The sequence below is a fragment of the Colletotrichum scovillei genome (genome assembly GCF_011075155.1).
Source record: "Colletotrichum scovillei strain TJNH1 chromosome Unknown Contig00003, whole genome shotgun sequence".
Taxonomy (NCBI): Eukaryota; Fungi; Ascomycota; class Sordariomycetes; order Glomerellales; family Glomerellaceae; genus Colletotrichum; species Colletotrichum scovillei.
In genome coordinates, this window is record NW_023336261.1 from 3780819 (window position 1) to 3799636 (window position 18818).

An 18818-nucleotide genomic window follows, 5' to 3' on the forward strand; every position below is an offset into this window, starting at 1 on the left:
AATAAAAAAACCCAAGTTGGAAGGGCAGATCTTTTTCCTGTTTCTTTCCCAAAAGTGCGTGAAGTCCCAACTCTGTTCCCCATCACGCCCATCAAACCTCAATTTCAGGGTCTCGCCGGCTCAATTACTTACTCCTTACGCTTACTTACTGTAAGAATGCTCTCTCCCAACATCCCAACCTCAGCTGGCACAACCCACATGCCTGCTCGTTGACCTCCACACTTGGAGTAAAAAAGTGAAGAGAAAAGGTTTTTTCCTTTTCTTTTCTTTGGAAAAAAAGTCACTTATGCACGAGGGGGAAGAGGCACGCGAGACACACGTTGGTGAACATAATTTTGTTCGAACTAACTAATAGCGTAAAATGCAAAGTAACCAGTTGAGCTGCGTGTAAGCCAGACCTGGGCCAAGAAACCTCCAGGGTTTGCCAAAGGTCGCTCATGATATTCCCCCCTTGCTAAAAAAGAAAAAAAGGGTTTCCTGCACCCTCTGCCGCTTGAGAAACACCCAAGTCAAGGTTATCTGACCTGCACAGCAGACCCGTAAACCCGGCTTGTGTTCCCAAGCGACTTTCGATCCCTCGCCCAAGCAATTTAATGCTTCTCCGAGTCTTCTTCGGCGACGGCGGGGTCTCTCATGCAGGAGGGCGAGCTACACGTCGCCTCTTTCTCTCTGCCCCTTGCTCACGTTTCCCCCCTAACTCGAAGCTGCCACGGGCGCGACCCCCCTTCCCCAGATTCCACACAATGACCCCCAACCCGGTAACAACGTTCCGTTCACATCCAGTCCCGACTCGCAGGTTTCCGTAGTGTCGTACTTGTGTCCAGGTGGGGTAATCAGCATGGCCTGATTTGGGTTCGTTAGCGCCCGCGTAAGTCGAGCGAGGATTATCGTGAGTGTGATAGCAGAGGTTCCAAGACTGTGGCCAGAGGTCTCTGCATCGTATCTTGCCCAGCAAGATGATTCTTTCTGCGATGCCCAGCTTCTTTTATTCTGTTGATTCGAGTCCCATCTCTCCTCCATTTCCATGCCAGCCGTCTCCCTTTTGCGCCGCGATGAGCCTCGAGGGGACGGCTGAAGCCAAAGATCTTGTCGACATGCCAGTGTCTGCCTTGACAGTTGCATCTCTGATACAACCATGTCTCAGCTACGCGATGATTGTTGTTTGTGTTTGTCGACCTTTCGCAAAGAAGCGTTGCTATTATTGGATCCGGTCCGGTTTGCAAGCCTTTTGCTGTAACTGAAATTCAATAGCCTGTGCGAAGCGAAGAAAACCAAGAAAATCGTATGTCGTGGCATCGAGCCTGGAGCAACGTCGTCTTGATTCGTATCGTTGAGCGCGCAGTCGTGAATATTCGTCATTGGTCGTGAAATGGTTGTCATGAATCATCCGTAAGACAAGAACCCAAGCCCAAGGAAATGAGAAGAAAGCAAAATGCGCAGCGGTTGGTATCTTCCGATCCAGTGTAATGCCGATGGGGGTATCTCTAAGAAAGCCTCTTAAACCAAACAAGAAAACAGGACCAAAAAAAAAAAGTAGAAATCCAAAGCGGGGGAATCGAGAATGAAAGGTTGTCGGTTTCTTCTGTCTCGGGCTCCAGGCCTGGAGCCGAGCGGGGGGGTTTTGCATTGCTGCGTGTTCCTCTTGTGTAGATGAGACAAGACCCAAAGGAAATAGTAGAGAAAGGGGAAAAGAGAACAGGCCGCCTATATGTTCGAAAAACCCCCCAACCCAAATGTAAATGCACTCAAATGCCCGCCCCGGACCCAGCCATGATGAGATGATTCGAATGAAAGGTGACCGAGCTTGCGGCAGAGTGAGTGGTGGTGGTTGTTGTTCCCCGGATATCGAAAAGACTGTGAAAAAATCATACGCTCGCTTGCTGCCGACAAAAGAAAAAAACCCCCAATTATATCTTTTTTGTTTGGTTGTCTCGCGAGTCCCGTAACACCGTTCGCTCCCCTGCTGATGCAAAACGCCGATATGCCTGTGGATGATTCTATGCCGAGCAGACCGAGAAGAATTCAACTTTTCTCCGGGAAACATGGGACCATCGTGCCTGGCAATGCTTATGAGGTCGTTACGACAGGGTAAGTCTCAGATGTAACGGATTCTGGTTGTCACATCGTCGTCGTGTACTCCTGGTAGCGATCCCAGCCGAAGCCACCGTAGCCGACGCTCACACCGCATTGAGGCGTGAACATGCTGGGGAGAGGCAACGCTGGGATGGGCGCCGTGATTGCTGGTGCACTGTAGTAGAACCCGGCCGTGGAGAAAGGTTGGCTGTATGCAGGCGTAGGGGAGGGAATCTGAACCTCGCTCATGCCAATGTTGGCCCAGATTGGCGTTGACTCCTGAGATGTGGATGCAATGCTCGGACTTGATGGCAGGACTCTCCACGCGTCGACAGCGACTAGGCTGGCTGGCGTAGGGGGTTGCGACCAGATGCTGGCGTTGGCGGGTGAGCTGGGGAGCAGAGGTGGTTGTCTGATGACATCGACAACACGGGGAGGAGGAGGCAGCAAGGGCTTCATGAGGCCCATGATGTTGTTCTTGACCTCCTCGCTCTTACCCGAGAGCAGCTCACCAGCGCCTTCTTCCTCGAGCCCTTCCAAGGCAGTGACATGTGTGCGGTAGACAAACTTGTTGATGGCTTGGACGAAATCCTCATGCAGCTTCTTGCATTGTTGGTCTTTCTCAGACCAGTCATAGGTGTTGGCCTTGCTATCGACGCAGTGAATTTCCTTATGGTACTCGACCAGGGCGTCTATTGAGTCGGTGGTGAGCTTGAAAGCGACCTCGTTGCGCAGGACCATGTCGACGTGGACAATGTAGGCCTCGATGTGGAGAAGCTGGTAGTTGAACAGGGCCTCGACGAGAGGGTTCTCATCCTGGCGCAAGTCGGATTCCGGGGCCTTGGGGAGCATGATGGAAGTGAGAGTCCAGATGGCATTGGGCGATGAAAGTGTCTCGGTCAGACATCTTTGATGTTGAGGGACGCTGTTGAGTGGGCGCTTAATCCGGTTGATGCGCTTCAGTGTCTGTGTCAACCACGGCTCGACCTTGGATCCCAGCACGACGTTGACGGATGAGGCTCTCGGGGCGAAAGCAGCCGCAGAGGCTGGTAGCAGTTGAACAGGCATGTTGTTGGCGGGGATATCTGGCGTGGAGGATGGAGAGAGTCTGTGACCGAGGGAGGAACGGGGAGGATCAGTTGGCGTTAGATATGACAAAAAAGAGGCGGTTTGGTCGTTATCGTTGTCGTCGTTGTGGTCGTCAAGGATAAGTCTCGGGTAGAGGAGGGTCTTTTGGGTGTATATATCTTGGACGGTATTCTTGTTGATCTTGAATCTTGGTAAGACACCTCGAGAACAGCGGGGGAGAGGGGTGGGATAGACGGGGGAGGGAAAATGAAGTAATAAAGGAAACAAGTGATGACGGAGCTGGGCGGTCCCAAGGATTCCGGGAGGATAACAAGGGATATTTGGCTTGCACGCCTGCTACCGCGAATAAGAAGAAGAAGAAGAAGGCAGACGAAGAGCTCGTGAAGAGGAAGAGGGAGGGTGAGAAGAGACAGGATGTGGTGCGAGGGTGGTGGGGTGTTATAATCGCCCGAGAAAGAGACAGCCCTGGGGCCTGGCTGGGGCTTGGAGAGAAAGAGCCTGAGGTGCGGTCAACCTTCTTTGCCCACTCATGTTCACTGCTGTTCAGCGCAGTCGAGGCCTGTCATGGGGGTACGAGTTGGGTGGTAAACTCGCTCCCATCCGGTGTGTGGTGCTTGCTGCGGCTGCGGTACGGTGAGGTGACGAGTACCCGAGGACTTGGACTTATGCGTGGGACAGGGGTGCGTTTGGCGGTTAGCTCAAGTACCGGGGTACACGAACGTGAGTCTTTTCCCCATCAGAGCTTGTCCCGCTTCGGAGTATTGGTACTGCTTCTCTTTTTGCACCTTGCGCACCTCACTCCCGCCCACCCAAAGAAAAAAAAAAAAAAAAGGTAGGTACCTACTGAGTGACTACCGGTACCCTCTCTTCCCCATTCGCCTCGACCAGCCCGGTGGGCTTTCGGCAGGCGGTCCCCCATGGTCCATGGTCCAGGAGGCGGGAAGAAGGCGCAAGCAGAGAGGGAGGGGGGAGGGGAGGAGGGGAGGGGTGTGGCAGGTCACCTCCACTACGAACTTGTCACTGGCTAAGGTAGGTACTCCCTGCTCCTCGCTCTTTGCACCCTACATGAGTTGAGGAGCAAGTGGAGAGAGAAAGACAGAGCCAGAACAAGAGAGCCACAGCCAGAACCAGATCTCTCAGGTCCCGGAACTTAGAACCCAGAGCTTCGAGTTCACAATACACTACCTACCACAATAGGTACCTAGCTGGCAGAGTCAGGAAGGCAGAAGATCCATCATCCTTGGATGATGCACGCCGGCGGGGGCAGCGCAGCGCGCTGTGCAGTAGTATCGGATCTCCCTATGGCGCCGGGGACTACTTGCTATACTTACACAGTAGGTAAGGTAGGTAGGTACCTCTGGGAGGTACATGTCTAAGGTAGCCATGGACCAGTACTTGCGTCTGATCCAAGGACAGGCCCTAGGTATCGGGCACTCTGAATGACTGGCTCTTTCTGTATCCCTACGGATATAGGTAAGTACGCAAGTAGGCCTCAGGTTAAGGTAGCCTCGGTGCGCGGTGCATGCATTTTGGGCCGGCTTCCAGGTCTCCTCCTCGCCTCACCCGGATCTCCATACATCTTGCTCCCTCTCCTCTCCCAAGGGGGCCCTGTTACCTCCATGACGGGATATACTATGGAGCTGAGGGCCGGCGGCGGCGGCCGGGGGAAAGCTGGAAGCTGGAGCCCAAGGCTTGCTGGCCTCGTTGTTGGCGTTGGCGTTGGGGCCGTTGATGCTCGTCCTCTTCATGCCAACCTGCATATCCGTAGAGCATCCTAGCCCGTGGCGGATCTAGTAACAATATCCAGTAATAGGACACGTCAAAGTCGGTCGATGGGAGGACTCCAACGAACATGGACCTGCGCTGGTCGTTGGCCTCTCGAGTTCAGTCCGTTCGCCATCGCCATTCCACTCATGCGCTCTCCATCTAGTGCCTCCAACATCGCAACCAAATTCGTTTGGCCTTACCACTCAGTAGTGAGTTTCCAGCCCATCTCGGCTCAGCGACTCCCTCTCCGGACAGGCCCTAACTCACTTACATGGGCCAAGGAGGCAGCTAGACACCACACCTCCCTCCCGCTATTTGGCGTTTGCACGGATGTCGTGAGTCTGGTCATGTCAAGTTGCAGAGTGCCCATGTACACAATAAACTAAGCAGCCACACAGCTCAATGAGCCGAAGCAAGGTTTGGCAGGTTGGCAAGCTTAGGCTAGGTGGCCTAGGGCAAGCTAGGAATTCCCTGAATGCTTCGGATGCCGTCGCCTGCGTGCGCCGCAAGCTTGGGCCAGCACCTTCCCCCCTTCACTCTTTGGTTTTAACTCTGCCGCCTTTGGGAACACCTTTCTGTGAGAGTTGTGAGAGCGATGTAACCAAACGTTGTCATGTTGGCTGGTGGTGGTGAAGTGCCGCTGACTGAGGCGAGGTGGCTGGCAGTCACGCAGTGTGCCAGTTGAGTCGGAACGTTACGAGCGACAAAATGACTTCGAGCGTTTTTTGCCTTTTCCCGCTATTCCTCTTGGGTCAAGACTTTAGAGACATATGTTTCCCATCTTGGTTTAGACTCTCCAAACTTCAGAGAGCGTGGCTTCTGAAAAGCGTTGTCTGAGGCGTGCGTCGTCTTTTGCATCTGCGCCACATTTCGCTATAGGCCCAACGCTGTGGAATACAACCTCCAACGACGACCTAGAGAAAGTCTGGGATAACTCTTGAAGATCCTTCCAACAATCTCGAGGTTGCGCCAACACTATGCAAAGAGGTGACAAAGCGCACCGAAGAACCAGGCTCGGCAATCCATTCGACCCCCGGGTAAGGCTTGCTTAGGTCGGGCGTGGTAAGGCGAAAAACAGACAAACGAGCGATTCCTATGGGCTCAGGTACGGGGCACCGGAGACGGCGCAAAACGCTCTGGTAGATCTGTCTTTGGGTCAGAACAGACTTCGGCATCGATTCGGAGCCTGTACTGATACAGTATGTCCAAGGCAAAGTATCCGCAGACCAAAGTATAGTGAAAAGAACTGGGCATAGGTTGCTCCCTCTGATTTGCCGTCCACCCTCCTTCGGCCCCGATCCCGGTTCAGAAGATTTCCGGCAGATTCGGTTGACGGCAATGAGCAGCAAAGTAAATTGTAAATCTTTCCGCTTTTTCTGGATCCAAACCGATGTAGACTCTAAAAAAAGGTTCAGAGAGGGGGGGGGGAAACAAGAGTATCCGATCTCTCTAGTCTGTACAAAGTACGTGTCGAGCTGCGCTGCGCTGCGCATGCGCTTCTGCATGAAGCGAGCGAGCGAAAGCGACGGCGGCGCGGCGGCGGCGAAAAAACTTGTGAAGAGACTGACGGAGGGGGGAAAAGTTCCCAAAAAATTATAGTAGGGACCGCCGTACAAGATCAGGGCTGTGCTGCGACCTGCATATGCTCAATGACAGAACCCGAGAGGTCAGGCGAATGGGAACCGTCGGATCCCGCAAAAGAGCCCAAAATCCCCAGCAGCGAGCTGAGAATGATCGATGTCAGTGCAGATGCAAGCGTAGGCCTAGCCGTGCTGCTATGCCATGCCCTACCATGCTCGACTAAGGTCACTTGTAGCTCTCGCCGCCCTTCCAACTTCCCTCCGCCTTCTGTGAGAATCCGTGGAAGCCATCCCAATCCGAATTTTTGGTCCGTTCTTTTCAGTCAAGTGTCCGTGTGTACCTCTCCGCAGGTCTGCATAAGGCACCTGTGGCTTGTCGGTGTCGTCCGTGGCCCGTTCAGAGGCTTCGCGTCCTCGGATACGCCACAGAGGTCTTTCGCAAGGCGAGGGAAGGCGACATATCGCGTGCCTCGGGTAATCAAGAGACTCGGACGTCATACCCCAGTGTAATATGGTGATATGGTCGCGAGGTGGCCTCCCAAGCTGGCATTTCAGGCGGATCTCATGCTTGAACACCTGTCCGCCTGGGTTGCGTTCCCTCTAGTAGGCAAGCCCGCTGTGCCGGTATTCGTGAGGCAAACCGGACTGCTGTCCTAGTCCTTGGGCTCCGTGGCCTGTGCGAACAACGAGAAAGTATCCGTATGGGACAGCAAAAGCAGCCTAAACTCAGCCCTTGTTACCAACCCTTACACGCCGTCCGTCCACATTCCAGACAAGGCAGGTAAGTCGTCGTGGTAGCCGCATATTGCTTCCTGTATATCTCGTTCCGTACGAATACGTTGTGCGGTGCGTCTGTTGCCTGAAATGCCTTGTTTTCCGATCGAGGACACACAGGGAATCCGGGCTCCTGGGCCTGTTGTTTGAGTCCTGCAATCGCAGGTTGCCGTCACTCTCGGGCCAAGTACCCTCGTACTGAAAAGAGTGTGTCGTTAAAGTATTGTGCACTACCATGGAGGTCCGCTGGTATCTTCTTCCCAGGTCGGTACTTTCCCCCTCTCTGTACTCCGTTGCGTTCGCAAAAGTCCACGGCCAATTGTCTTGATTTGATAAATCCCACGAGAAACTCGTCCGCGTAAAGTCTGAATCTTGAATCTGAATCCGTGTCTCTCCGGCTAGAGACAGGCCCGATGAGAGACACCTCCGACTTGTCGTTGCCGTTGCACAAGCCGCAAACCCAACTGCCAAAGTTCCCGGACAGCCGATTGACAGAAAAGAAACAATTGGGACTTGTCACTGCTTGTCAGGAATGTTTCTGTCTCAAAGAAGGCCTACCCCTGCTTGCCGGCACCCACCAACCCCAAGCGCCTCCTTTCACATGTATCTTGTGAAAAGCGTGCCCCTGGCTGCTGAGATGCAGGGTGCGTCCTGGTTGAAGAGCTGCCAGTCTCTCCCCAAACCGATGCCCAGTGAAGTGGGGTGAACGAAAGAATGACTGAGCCGTAGCCTCGACGTCTACGGTCCATGTAGCACTTCGTCTGACAAGTGCCCATGATCGGGTCGACCTTTCGCAGGGTCTGCACCGGGGCCGTCTAGATCGCTTCCGCGGTCATTTCAAACCATCCGAGCCGGGCCTTCTCACTACAAGCAGTTTTCGATATATCATATTGCAAATATTACTCATCGTGATCTTTCACCTGCTCGCATGTTCCTTGATCATGCACCTTGCTCTTTTTGCGAGGTATCAGATCTGCTTGCGTAGAGCCTTCGGCGTGCAATCGTCGCGAGGGCTGCCGTGATTGGAATATATTTGTGATATCATGCTCAAGGGCACACCAGCCCGCGCAGGTCCAGACCTTTTTGCGACCTAGGATGGGTAGTACTGTCATATGCAGGCGTGAGATATTCAAGCTGCCTGTGTCGACTCGTCTGCCGCTAGGAAACTATCCTGAGGTTCCGTGAGGAGGTTGCCCTTATGCACCTGACTGTATCTGTCCACCTTTGACGATTCGAAGACCGTGGCTTGTGTTTTGTTAGCTAGACCAGGGACAAGGCATGGCTACTTTCGACGAGCCCCCAGAGCCAACGCCATGGCCAAGACAGCCATGACGATAGAGCTCGTTAGTGATGGTCAATCTTGCATGGCCTTACTGAGACCTCGTCGGAGATGAATGAGGTGTCTTCTGATAATCGTCATAAAATGGCCTGTCTGTCTTGGCCAGTCGTGTGGTCCAGATGCTGCTTCTCACTTTCTACCAATTATTAGTACCCTTATGACTTGCATGTGCCTGAGGACACTTCTGCGTCTCGCCCTGCATTATGTAGGTTCTAGCAGCAGATCGCCTTTGAAACGACGCAGGCGCGGCCGCGACGGCGGGTAGACCCAATAGCCCGCATAGCATTGTATGTGACTACGACTTGGCATCTCCATATGCAACTTAGACCTCCTTGGAGAATAGGGTCGCAGTTGCTGGGCCGGCTCGACTTTCACGAGACTCAGGGCACGACCATGATTGGAGCGGCCAAGGAAGCCAAAGGAAGAACCGCCAGAGGAACCAACACTAAAGTCAACCGCCTACAGTCCCGGCCGGGCTCCGCCTTGGACGGCGACATCAGACCAGATGGCGCGGCGTACCGCAATGGCAGCGTTGCTATTCCGTCTGAGAACTGGCGTATAGAGCGTTTCCGGAAGCGTGGGATTGCCCTCCTCCCTTCTGAACTTCGCATCGCCGCCGAGCCGAAGGGAGTTGGTCCGTCCTAATGGAATGGGATCCAACATCGTTGTGGAGATATAGAAAGGGTGGTCGAGAACTCGAGGGTGTAAACGTCGAGCAATGACAGCCTGTAGATGGCTTTTTGCAAGGTTGTAGTCCCTGCTAGCGGCCGAGGTGAGCTGAGGTGTGGTTGGGAAAAAGCTGGCTTCTGGTGCCTCATTGGCTGTTGAGCTGACGGCCAGATTCGGGCTATGTGGGCCTGGACGGGAAAAGGCCGAGCGACTTCATCGTGATTGGCAAAAATACTCACATTCTGGCTTGATATTAGACCAATCATGAGCGAAATGCCCAAGAGGTCCATCATGAGGAGAGACGGTTGGAGTCCAAACGCTCCTAGGAACTTCCCCTTGACTCCTGAAGGACGCAGCGGAAGCTCGCTGAGCAATAATGGCCGCGTTAATGGCGCAACGACTTGGGCGCCAGTTCAGGGGACAGGCGGATGAGCAAGGTCATGGTCATCAGGAGACGTTACATACCAAGATTACCAGATTGGGAAATAGCCTGCCCCGTTCGTGAGTGCCCGGTTGTAGGAACAACCGTTCTCGAACCTCTCCAGAAGCGGATTGAGATCTGTCACACTCAATCTGCCGTCCAATCGAGTTGCCAAAATGCCGAACTAGTTGCTGTTGACTCAAACAAGGGGGTATCGCCCAGAGACATGTACAGAAAGCAAGCAAAAACTTGGGTACCATGTCGTTGTGAACAAAATATTGAACCATGACATATTGGTTTTGTGGCAAAATGGATTCGTTTGCAAACAGATCCGGATACGTGGTTCCCTGCCAAATTCCACATTCCCATGCAGGCGAAAGCTGGCTGTACTGCGACCCGGTGTCGGCATCGCAGGGAAAGACAGTGTGGGTTTGCAATGACACCTTAGACGGATGTGAATGCTCGCTTGGGAGTCTGAGAACAGTGAGAGAGCGGCGGCTGTCCGGCCATAGACGCGGCAGAAGGCAACAAAACGGGCCATCGTGGAGTCGAACAAGCGGACGCAGTGGAGTCTCTCTCGCAGCAAAGTCGGCAGAAGTCGGCTCCTGTGCCGTCGCGGCAAGTTGTAGGTTCGGATAGGTCTGCTGACTACCTATTTTTGGCCCCCGCGGCCTTCGCCTGTCGTCGATGCAGGCGGCTCCGCCGTTGTTTGCCGCACCTCGGGTGGCTGGTTTGACACCAGCCAGTGCCCGTTGGCTGCCAGAGCTTGTGACCGCTACTATCGTCACTTGACCTGAGTCACATGGAGTTTCCCACCGGTGAGTGTTAAACCTGTCTTTTTCAAGGCTATTGCAAGCCATGCAGGGCACTTCAGTATCCCGTCATCCAAGAGAAGGGGGTTTCGGACCCGGAATTTTCATTCAAGGTAGCACCAAGCCAAGCTTCACAGGCTGTGTCGTTTCTGGTGTCGCCACACTCAACGGCAGATCCCTACCCCAGTGGCTGGGCCGGCGACCCGCAAATCTTGCTTTGCCGCACGGTTGTGCGGGAGGAGATCCTATGGCTTTGGCGGAGCACGGGAAAATAAGTTGAATATTAAGAGACTGTATCAACCTCCTGCAGAAAGGCATATTTCGTCTGCTATTCGTTTCCATCGCAGATTGTTGTGCATGTAACTGCCCTTCTTCAGGGTAATCCCTACGGCATCATTTGTCGTCGGGCGCCAGTAGGACGACATTCGCTTGAGTGAAAATCTTGCAAACATCCATGGATCTGTCTAGTGATTCAGGCTGGATCGAAAATAGCATGGCAAGCTTGAGCCTTGAGCTCAATACCAAAGGTGAGCGGGACGGTTCGTTTTGGACAGGTCTCCTGCGCAAGGCATGCCTGGTCTTGAAGCCAACGGGGATTGTGCCAATAGTCGCCACCAGCTATCGTGCCCGTGCCCAAGTGGAGGATGGGTATCGGCAACTGCTGTATTTTGCTCACGTATCAGCACCACCTGATGTACTGGCGAGCAAGACATGAAGACGTATTCGTACATGTCAACGCGAATCAGGTCGATTGCGTAGCTGTCTCGTGGGGTGAGGTGAAAATTTGGCAACCCTGAAAATCTACGATCGTCCGCCATGGGATTTCCCCAGATCTCGACATTCCGAAAAGTGCGTGTATCCAAAAAAAGAACAGGGACTGCCGGTCTGGGGAGAAACGATGCGGCGAGTGCTCCCCCACCGTGGGAGATCCGCGTGTGGCGCAGGCACCGGGAGGCTGGTGAAGGAGGGTGGAGGGAGAGGTTGAGTTGACGAAGCCGTGGGAAATGCCAATGCAACGTGAAGAATGCGAGGTCTCCGGCAAAGCCGGCAGAAGGAGCATGTGAGTTACTGGAAGGCAGTTTGTTAGTAGACGCAGAACTCAGGGGACCTATTACACAGTACCTGAACGAGAGACCGAATACGGGGGGCCCGTGGATGAATACGTTGCACCCCTTGAGCAGCTGAAATGTGCTGCTACCAACGCAGAAGACCCGCTGATCGCTTCAAGCCGATTGCTTGTCAGTGGGCGGCGAGCATCGGTGGTGCATGAAAAATGCCACACGGGAGGGGCTGAGGGGCTGTGCTGCCCGCGGGAGAGCAGGAAAACGGCGACGTTGACTCGCTCATGACCGAGATTTTAGCATTGATCTGACCCTCCACCTCCACAAGGGCACAGGACACCAGCAGTCCAGTCCGTAGTCGACAGCCACGCGGCTCCGAACGGGACCAGTGTGCCAGTGTAGGCGACGGGACAATCCATTCCATTTGTGGCCAACATGATGCCATTATGGTTGTTTCCTCCCACCCGCCGATGATGGAACAATGTTTCACTACAAAGCCCACTCAGTCGAGCCCGTTGCAGAAACGGACCAGCGTCTGGGGTGCCAGGATAGGATAGGATAGGGATCAGGCTAGGGACTGGAATCTTGTCGTGGATGCGTGTCGTAGTAACGACGACGTCCCGGCCAGTCGTGATAGCCCCGTGTTTCGAACAGAGAAGCTCGAGTAAGTTTGACGGGGCAGATGCGTGTGCAGTTTGCACGGCAAGCTATGGTGAGGCCCGGTTAAGTTCGTTGAGCTTTGCGAGGCAGCTGTCTCCTCGTCAGATATGTGACGACAGCTATTGACATGTCGCGTCCTTGCGTCCATGACTCGATCTCGACGGCAAATGGATAAGCTGTACTCTAGATGGTCCAAGTTCGCGGCAGATAATCCGGGGATTGGTGTGGTTGCAAGCGTGGTGGGCGGCAGACGTCGAGCGGGTGCAGGAAACCGGCGGCACATTACCCAAGCATGAGCCTGTCGTTGAGAGGAAACTTGTCTACTTGACGATTCGAGCATGAGCCAGACCTGAGTCGTTCGTCTGTCGGGCTATAATGGAGGCGGACGGGCGTATGAAGTCTGCTTCAGCTTCTGGATGCCAAGTGACCTTTGAGGAATGAAGTGAAGAATAAGTTCGTTGGGTGTCAGGTATGATGTTTGATGTTGCCATGGCTGATGCCGACTTCCGCAAAGACTGTTCCTCTTCTTTGGCCAACACGAGACGCATCGCATTGAGACTTTGGAGGGCGCAAACCATGTTTGAAGCTTGTTTATTCGTACGACGATGGAGAAGATTTTGCAGGAGAGTGGAGGGGACCTACGTAGAGAATAGGTAGGTAGCCAAACGTTCTGCGAGTTGCTGTCTCCAAATTCCCCATGGAAGAAGGATAAGGTACGCAGTGATTACCTTACTCCGTAGAATAGAAGGAACGAAGTGGCCGTCAATGGCATGGAATAATGAGGGAAGGAGCACGCACTCCGCGCCTTGGGGAGCTTGGGCCATTTCTTTTCCGTAAGAGGAAAGTTGGGCTGAGCTTAACTGCCTTCCCGTTCCTCCAAAGCTCCAAGTGTATCCGTAGGTACCTTGCCTGATTACCTAACTTGTAAGGCCCCGTGAGCCCCCCGCCTGAGGTAATCTCGTTAGCGGTTGGCTTCAGTGAATCGCGGGGTGGTCTCGGCCGAATCTACAGTGGACTGCTCAGTATACGCGGACGCTAAAGCGCGAAGCGAAAGTGGTTTCATTGGCTCCCCCACCGCCGGGCCTCAGCCTATTCTCCAGACGACGAGGCGAGGCTTGACATTGACAGCACACCTCCCAAAACTTGTACCCGTGGCACTCCCCAAATGCGGCTTTCGCCGACGTCATTACAACTTCCACTCGCGACACAGCATTCTTTCGCTCCGATACACAAGAAATCCTACCTTCCGGACCTGTAGAGCATGCATAGTGCCCATCATAGACACAGATGATATACCTTTGACCGACCGACCGAACCAACGACTCCCAAGTCGTCCCGACGACGTCGACGACCATCGTCGATCCTTACACATACGATGGCTGAGCCCGCGGCGTCTGTCGCTTTGGCTGCTGCTGCAACAACGGCGCCAAAGCAAACAAGTCCTGCGATTCCCGTCGGCCTCAACGAAGCATCTCTCGACTCTCCTACCTTCCGATCCACTGCGCAGCACTTTGGAGAACACATCGACAATGTCGAGAAATGGCTTGACGACTATGTCAGGTCGACGTCTCGCGTCACCCGTGACATCTTAGCCCTCGAAGAAAGCGTCAACACCTACCTGTCCAAGATCTTCCCACCCGCCGCCACCGCCGATGCCATCGTCGATCACGACTACACTCTTCTCGCTCTGCGCCGGATAAGCGACGGCTCAAAGGAATGGTGGACTCAGATTATGTCAACAGTGCGGAAAATGGACACCATATCTGTTGACCCCATCCGGTCCTTCGTCGCCGCCGACCTGCGTTCTTTCAAGGAAGTCAGGAGGGTCCTGGACCATACTCAGAGGAATTTTGATCAAGCCATGGCTCGGTACATGAGCCAGTCAAAGACAAAGGAGCCGTCTGCTATCAGAGAGGAAGCGTTCGCCGTATACGAGACCCGCAAGGCATATCTCAAGGTCTCCATGGACTTCTGCCAGCTTGCGCCTCAGATCCGCTTTAGCCTCGACAAATTGCTTGTGCGTGTCAGCTCCGACTTTTGGAAGGAAATGAAGCGGTCGCGTGACGCCGCTGCCGTATCGACAAAGTGGGGTTCCGAGATGGATCGCATCCGTGGCTGGTCTCGTGAGATGGAAACCACAGAGTTTGTGTTCAAGAGAGAACTACAAATTGCCCGCCGCGATATCGGCGAAAGCACCCTGCAAGCATTCAAGCCATCCCGGGAGCTGGAGGATTACAGTGCGTCCACGGTTCAGTTCCTGGGGTCCAGAGGTCCGGTCAGCGTTCAGCCGCAAGAAAGCTCCGCCGTTGTCTCGGAGAAGCAGGGCTGGCTCTTCCTCAAGACCCTTTACGGCAAGCCAGCCAGGTCGAACTGGGTCCGTCGTTGGTACTATTGCCGAGAGGGTATTTTTGGCTGGTTGATCAATGGGCCTCAAGGTGTTCTGCAAGGTGACGAGATTGGTGTTCTTCTGTGCAATGCCAAACCTGCTGTTGCCGAAGATCGTAGATTCTGCTTCGAAGTCAAGACAAAGAGCCAGACCTTGGTTCTTCAGGCAGAGACTCAGAACCAGCTGACCGAGTGGCTGGAGGTCTTCGAAGTGGCCAAGAAGAGAGCATTTGAGGCCAGCATGGACAGAGACAGCGCCTCTTCACCCGCCGGTGCCGATCCCGCCTTCTCCATCACGCCGCCACCACTTCCCGAGTTCTCAGCAAGGTCCATGGACGCCATCGTGGCTGGCGAGGAGCCTTCCGGTAGCTTTGACCGGGCTGGCACTCTTCCGGTTCCTGGTTCGGACGGCAGCATGGCTGGCCGTGCCAGCTTCGACGTGAACGCTGGTGCACCGCGCCGGTCCATTACTGCTCTTGGGCGTGATCTGGGCCGAGAGATGGTGCGTGAGGAGGGAGAAAGCAATCGCGATCATGCAGCGAGGATCATCCAGAAGCTAGATCTTCACCGAAAAGCGACCTTTGGTGCGGGTGCCGAAGCTGCGGGGGCTGCTGGCGGTGCGCCCGGCGCTGGCGGCATCGCGGGCTTGATAGCAAGTCACGGCCATCTTCCCGGATACCCTTCTCCCCCACAAGCTGGGTCGAAGAACTCATCCACTTCAAGATTACCTGCCCTGGACCCAGTTCAGGGAACTTTGGCTCCTTTAACGCTGGCAAGGCCACCCGCAGCAACAAACCTCAGCCGAACGGCTGTGATGCTTTCAGTCGACAGAAGTATCGGGTCGGACACTACGAGCCACATGCCTACTTCGGTTCTCGCCAACTACTGGGGAAGTAGCCCTTGGAGCACTGTCTACGGGCCAGGCCCAGGCCGTCCTCGCACCCCTGGCCTGCTGGAAGAAAATCCATTCGGAATAGTAGTCCGAGAGGTGGGCAAGCCTGGTGAAGAGAAACCTCCAACCCCTACCACCGGCCACAGGAAGACTGTCAGTGTCGACGCAAAACCCAGCCAAGCCCACACTCCATTCAGGCAGCCCGTGGAGACCTTTGTCCCAGGATACCCCCCAGAGTTAAGAATCCAGCATCTCCAATTCCGGATTCTGTTCCCGAATGCTCCTCTGGACGAGAAGCTTGTCCTCGTTTTCCGTGCCGCTTGGTCGAGCTCGACAGGCAAGGACTCACCTTCTCACGGCCAGGGGCTGGCGGGCAACGGCCGTATCTATATCACTCCGGACAACATGTACTTTTATGGACAACAAATGGGCCTCGTAGTTGCATATGCCATCAGTCTCGACATAATAGCCGAGGTCACAGCTGCGCCCGGTAAGGAATGCGACTTCATTTTCCTCCACCTCGGTGAGGATGGCAATGAGACGGGCTACACTAGAATCACCATCAAGATTTTCCTGGACAATCTCCAGCTCCTTCATGCGAGAATGAACCTTCTCATCGACGACCTACAATCTGAGGAGCCAATGGAGTTGCCAGAGCTCATCCGGGCACTCATCAATCTGGAATACGAGGACTACAGCAAACGTAGCCCAAGTATTGAAAGCTGGGAAGAGGTCTCGTCAAATACGCCGTTCGATGACGGCACGCATTCCGGGCGTCCGGCTAGGCGCCAGAGCCAGTTTGGACCAAGACTCCGCTTAGCAGGGCCTGGTTCGAGGCAGACCCCCAAAGTGCAGGTACCCGCTCATCCTGTCATTTTTGAACCCGAAGACATGCAGAGAATGGTTGCGGAGCGGCACTTTGAGATTAGTGCCAAGGCCTGTTTCCATGTGCTCTTTGGCGACAAGAGCTTCGTCTTCCCCAAGCTCTACTTTGAGCGGAGAGCTCAACAGATTGCCCAAGGGCCCTGGGCGCTCGCAGATCATGGCCGGATGAGGCGTGAGTTCCAGTTCAAATTCGACTACAAGGATATGATCGGTCGACCCAAGACCGTGGACGTTGTCGACTACCAGACTATGGATGTCTTCCAAGAGCACGTGACGTATGTTGTGACACACACCAAGACGGCATGGCATCTTCCCCATTCTCAAGACTTCAAATTGGTGACCAAGGTTGTCATCACCCACGTGGCCAAGTCAAAGTGTAAGTTGGCCATCTACACAAAGGTAGAATGGTCCAAGATACCCACGTTTTCGAAGAACTTGGTCGAGCGGCAGGCCCTGAACGACGCCGAGGGCGATGCGGAAGAGCTTGCAGACGTCGCGACGGACCAGGTGCGCAAGCTTGGCCCACACAGCCGAACAAAGAGGGCGATCCAGGTGTACGGAAACATTGGGCAACAGACGCAAGTCGTTGTCTTTTCCCCGGCCGACGCGGCTGCGTCAAAGAAGCAGCTCATCAAGCCGCGGACACTGACAGCCATGCTCCTGGAAACGCTGCGCTCCTTTGGCGAGAGTGCGGTGACGTCGCTCATCATGTGGGCCATCGCCGTGGTGAAGACTTTCTTTAGCGTGGTCACGGCTCATAGACTCATCCTTCTTGTCCTGGCCGTCAGCGCGTTCACGAACATTGCCTTGACCTCCAAAGAAAGCTCGACCTGGTGGACGGAGAGGCGAGCAGCCAAGTTTATGACCCGGCTCGGTGTCGGCCCGAACGTGGTAATGAGCAAGGCCATCTACATGGCGGATTTGGGCGAGGCAACGGGTGCGGTTGGCCATAACAACAGTTGGCCTACCGACAGTGCCTGGTAAGTAAATCTTGAATGGCAGTTTGGGGTTCAGAGATACGATGGCTAACATGATATCACAGCTTCACTACATTCCAACTTGTTGCCAACGCCACCGACCTGGACAGCCCCCACGAAGACGCCGGGTCGACGCTATCATCAGCGACGAGCCGAGCGACCGCGCGCCGGCTGCGCCGGACCCGACAGCGTCTCGGATCGTATCGGCACGATCTCCTCGTCGCGATGCGCATCGTCAACAGCATCGAGCGGGAGATGGTGCAGTCAGAGTGGGAGAATTGGCTCTCTGACGAGACGATGCGTTGCGAGAAGCTCAAGACTGTGTTGGAGGAGGATGGCGGTTCTGCTAAGAGTAAGCGCGGCGGTGGTGGCAGTGGCCAGAAGGTCTTGACGTCGAGTATTGACGAAGGCAAGAAGGAGGCGCTGCGGGAGTGGTACGATACATATTGCGGGAGCTGTAAGTTGGATCACCAGGCGTTAATGAGTGAGCGAAGCTCTTTGGCGGGGTTGTAGAGGAGTTTGTTGGGTCTCCTTGTGTTGCATTGCGTAATATCACTTTGCCGTGCTTTTGAACAGCGTATTGAGGCTTGTAGAGCCTTACAGTCTATTGTTCTGTTTTCCTCCGAGATGGAGGGTAATCTTTGAACACGTTCGATGATGATTTTATGCTTCAACTTGTCTCTGCTTGATGGATTCATTACTTCACCACTGGTTGGGGGGTGATGAGATGAACATGCGCTTCTCTTATTATGAATGATGCACTCTGCTCAAGACGCATCCAAGGGCAGCATGAAGGGCAAAGAAGCGAGGTATTTAACTCTATTGCAACACTATTGATGGAGGCAGACAGAGGTTCTGTTGTAGATTCAATACCTACCTAATGTACCGGGACAGAAGGGGAAAAGCGATCACGATTAACAATGTTCACCAAGGTCAGGCCGTGAAGTTGTTCATAATGGCGATTTCAGCCTCATTAGTTACAATTCAATATCCGTAAAGGTTGCTAGTTTACTGCTAGAGTATTGGCGTTGATGGCCTAAAGACATGGCCTGATTTCCTTTTTGGGGACTCTATCGCGATGTAAGGCTGCAATCGTAGATCGATATTGACCGGGAAGTTCGGTCAAACTGTCTGGCGGGCTAGTATTAGTGTTTGATGAAGAGAGAGTCGGCCGACGAGGAAGCCGGGTCCGGACCTTTGAGGTCATGTCTCGGGAATCTCGGCGTGGTGTTTTCCCACCTTTGATGTAATTGTGTACAACCAGTATGATGGTACTTGGACATTTAGGCTGTACGCCCTACCCTTAGCACCTTGGGGTAAGGTAGATCATGACGATGTAAACCTATGTGGTTGACGTCGATGCACACCATACGTAGTAAGTAGACAGGGCTTGGTATCACATCTTACCCCAAATCACTTCTTTTGCTCTCCGGC

At 54.1% G+C, this 18818-nt stretch overlaps 3 protein-coding genes across 3 annotated transcripts; 1 reads left to right on the forward strand and 2 right to left on the reverse strand.

Annotated features, from left to right (window-relative positions):
• Nucleotides 1-1198: 1198 nt before the first annotated feature.
• On the reverse strand, nt 1199-1627 carry HER10_EVM0012796 (uncharacterized protein; the record flags this gene model as incomplete). Its single annotated transcript, XM_035482181.1, has 1 exon — nt 1199-1627. One exon carries the CDS (start codon nt 1625-1627, stop codon nt 1199-1201), a length of 429 nt encoding a protein of 142 aa, XP_035336701.1.
• Nucleotides 1628-2118: 491 nt separating this feature from the next.
• Nucleotides 2119-3141, reverse strand: HER10_EVM0005457 (uncharacterized protein; the record flags this gene model as incomplete). Its single annotated transcript, XM_035475073.1, has 1 exon — nt 2119-3141. One exon carries the CDS (start codon nt 3139-3141, stop codon nt 2119-2121), a length of 1023 nt encoding a protein of 340 aa, XP_035336037.1.
• Nucleotides 3142-13393: 10252 nt separating this feature from the next.
• Nucleotides 13394-18326, forward strand: HER10_EVM0011437 (PH domain-containing protein). Its single transcript, XM_035480870.1, has 2 exons — nt 13394-17387; nt 17450-18326. Exons 1-2 carry the CDS (start codon nt 13621-13623, stop codon nt 17895-17897), a joined length of 4215 nt encoding a protein of 1404 aa, XP_035336579.1. The 5' UTR covers nt 13394-13620; the 3' UTR covers nt 17898-18326.
• Nucleotides 18327-18818: the final 492 nt, after the last annotated feature.

Coding starts and splice junctions, on each gene's coding strand:
- HER10_EVM0011437 (XM_035480870.1), top strand. CDS start 13,621: ATGGCTGAGCCCGCGGCGTCTGTCGCTTTGGCTGCTGCTGCAACAACG. Junction 17,388..17,449: donor TGGCCTACCGACAGTGCCTG/GTAAGTAAATCT, acceptor ATGATATCACAG/CTTCACTACATTCCAACTTG.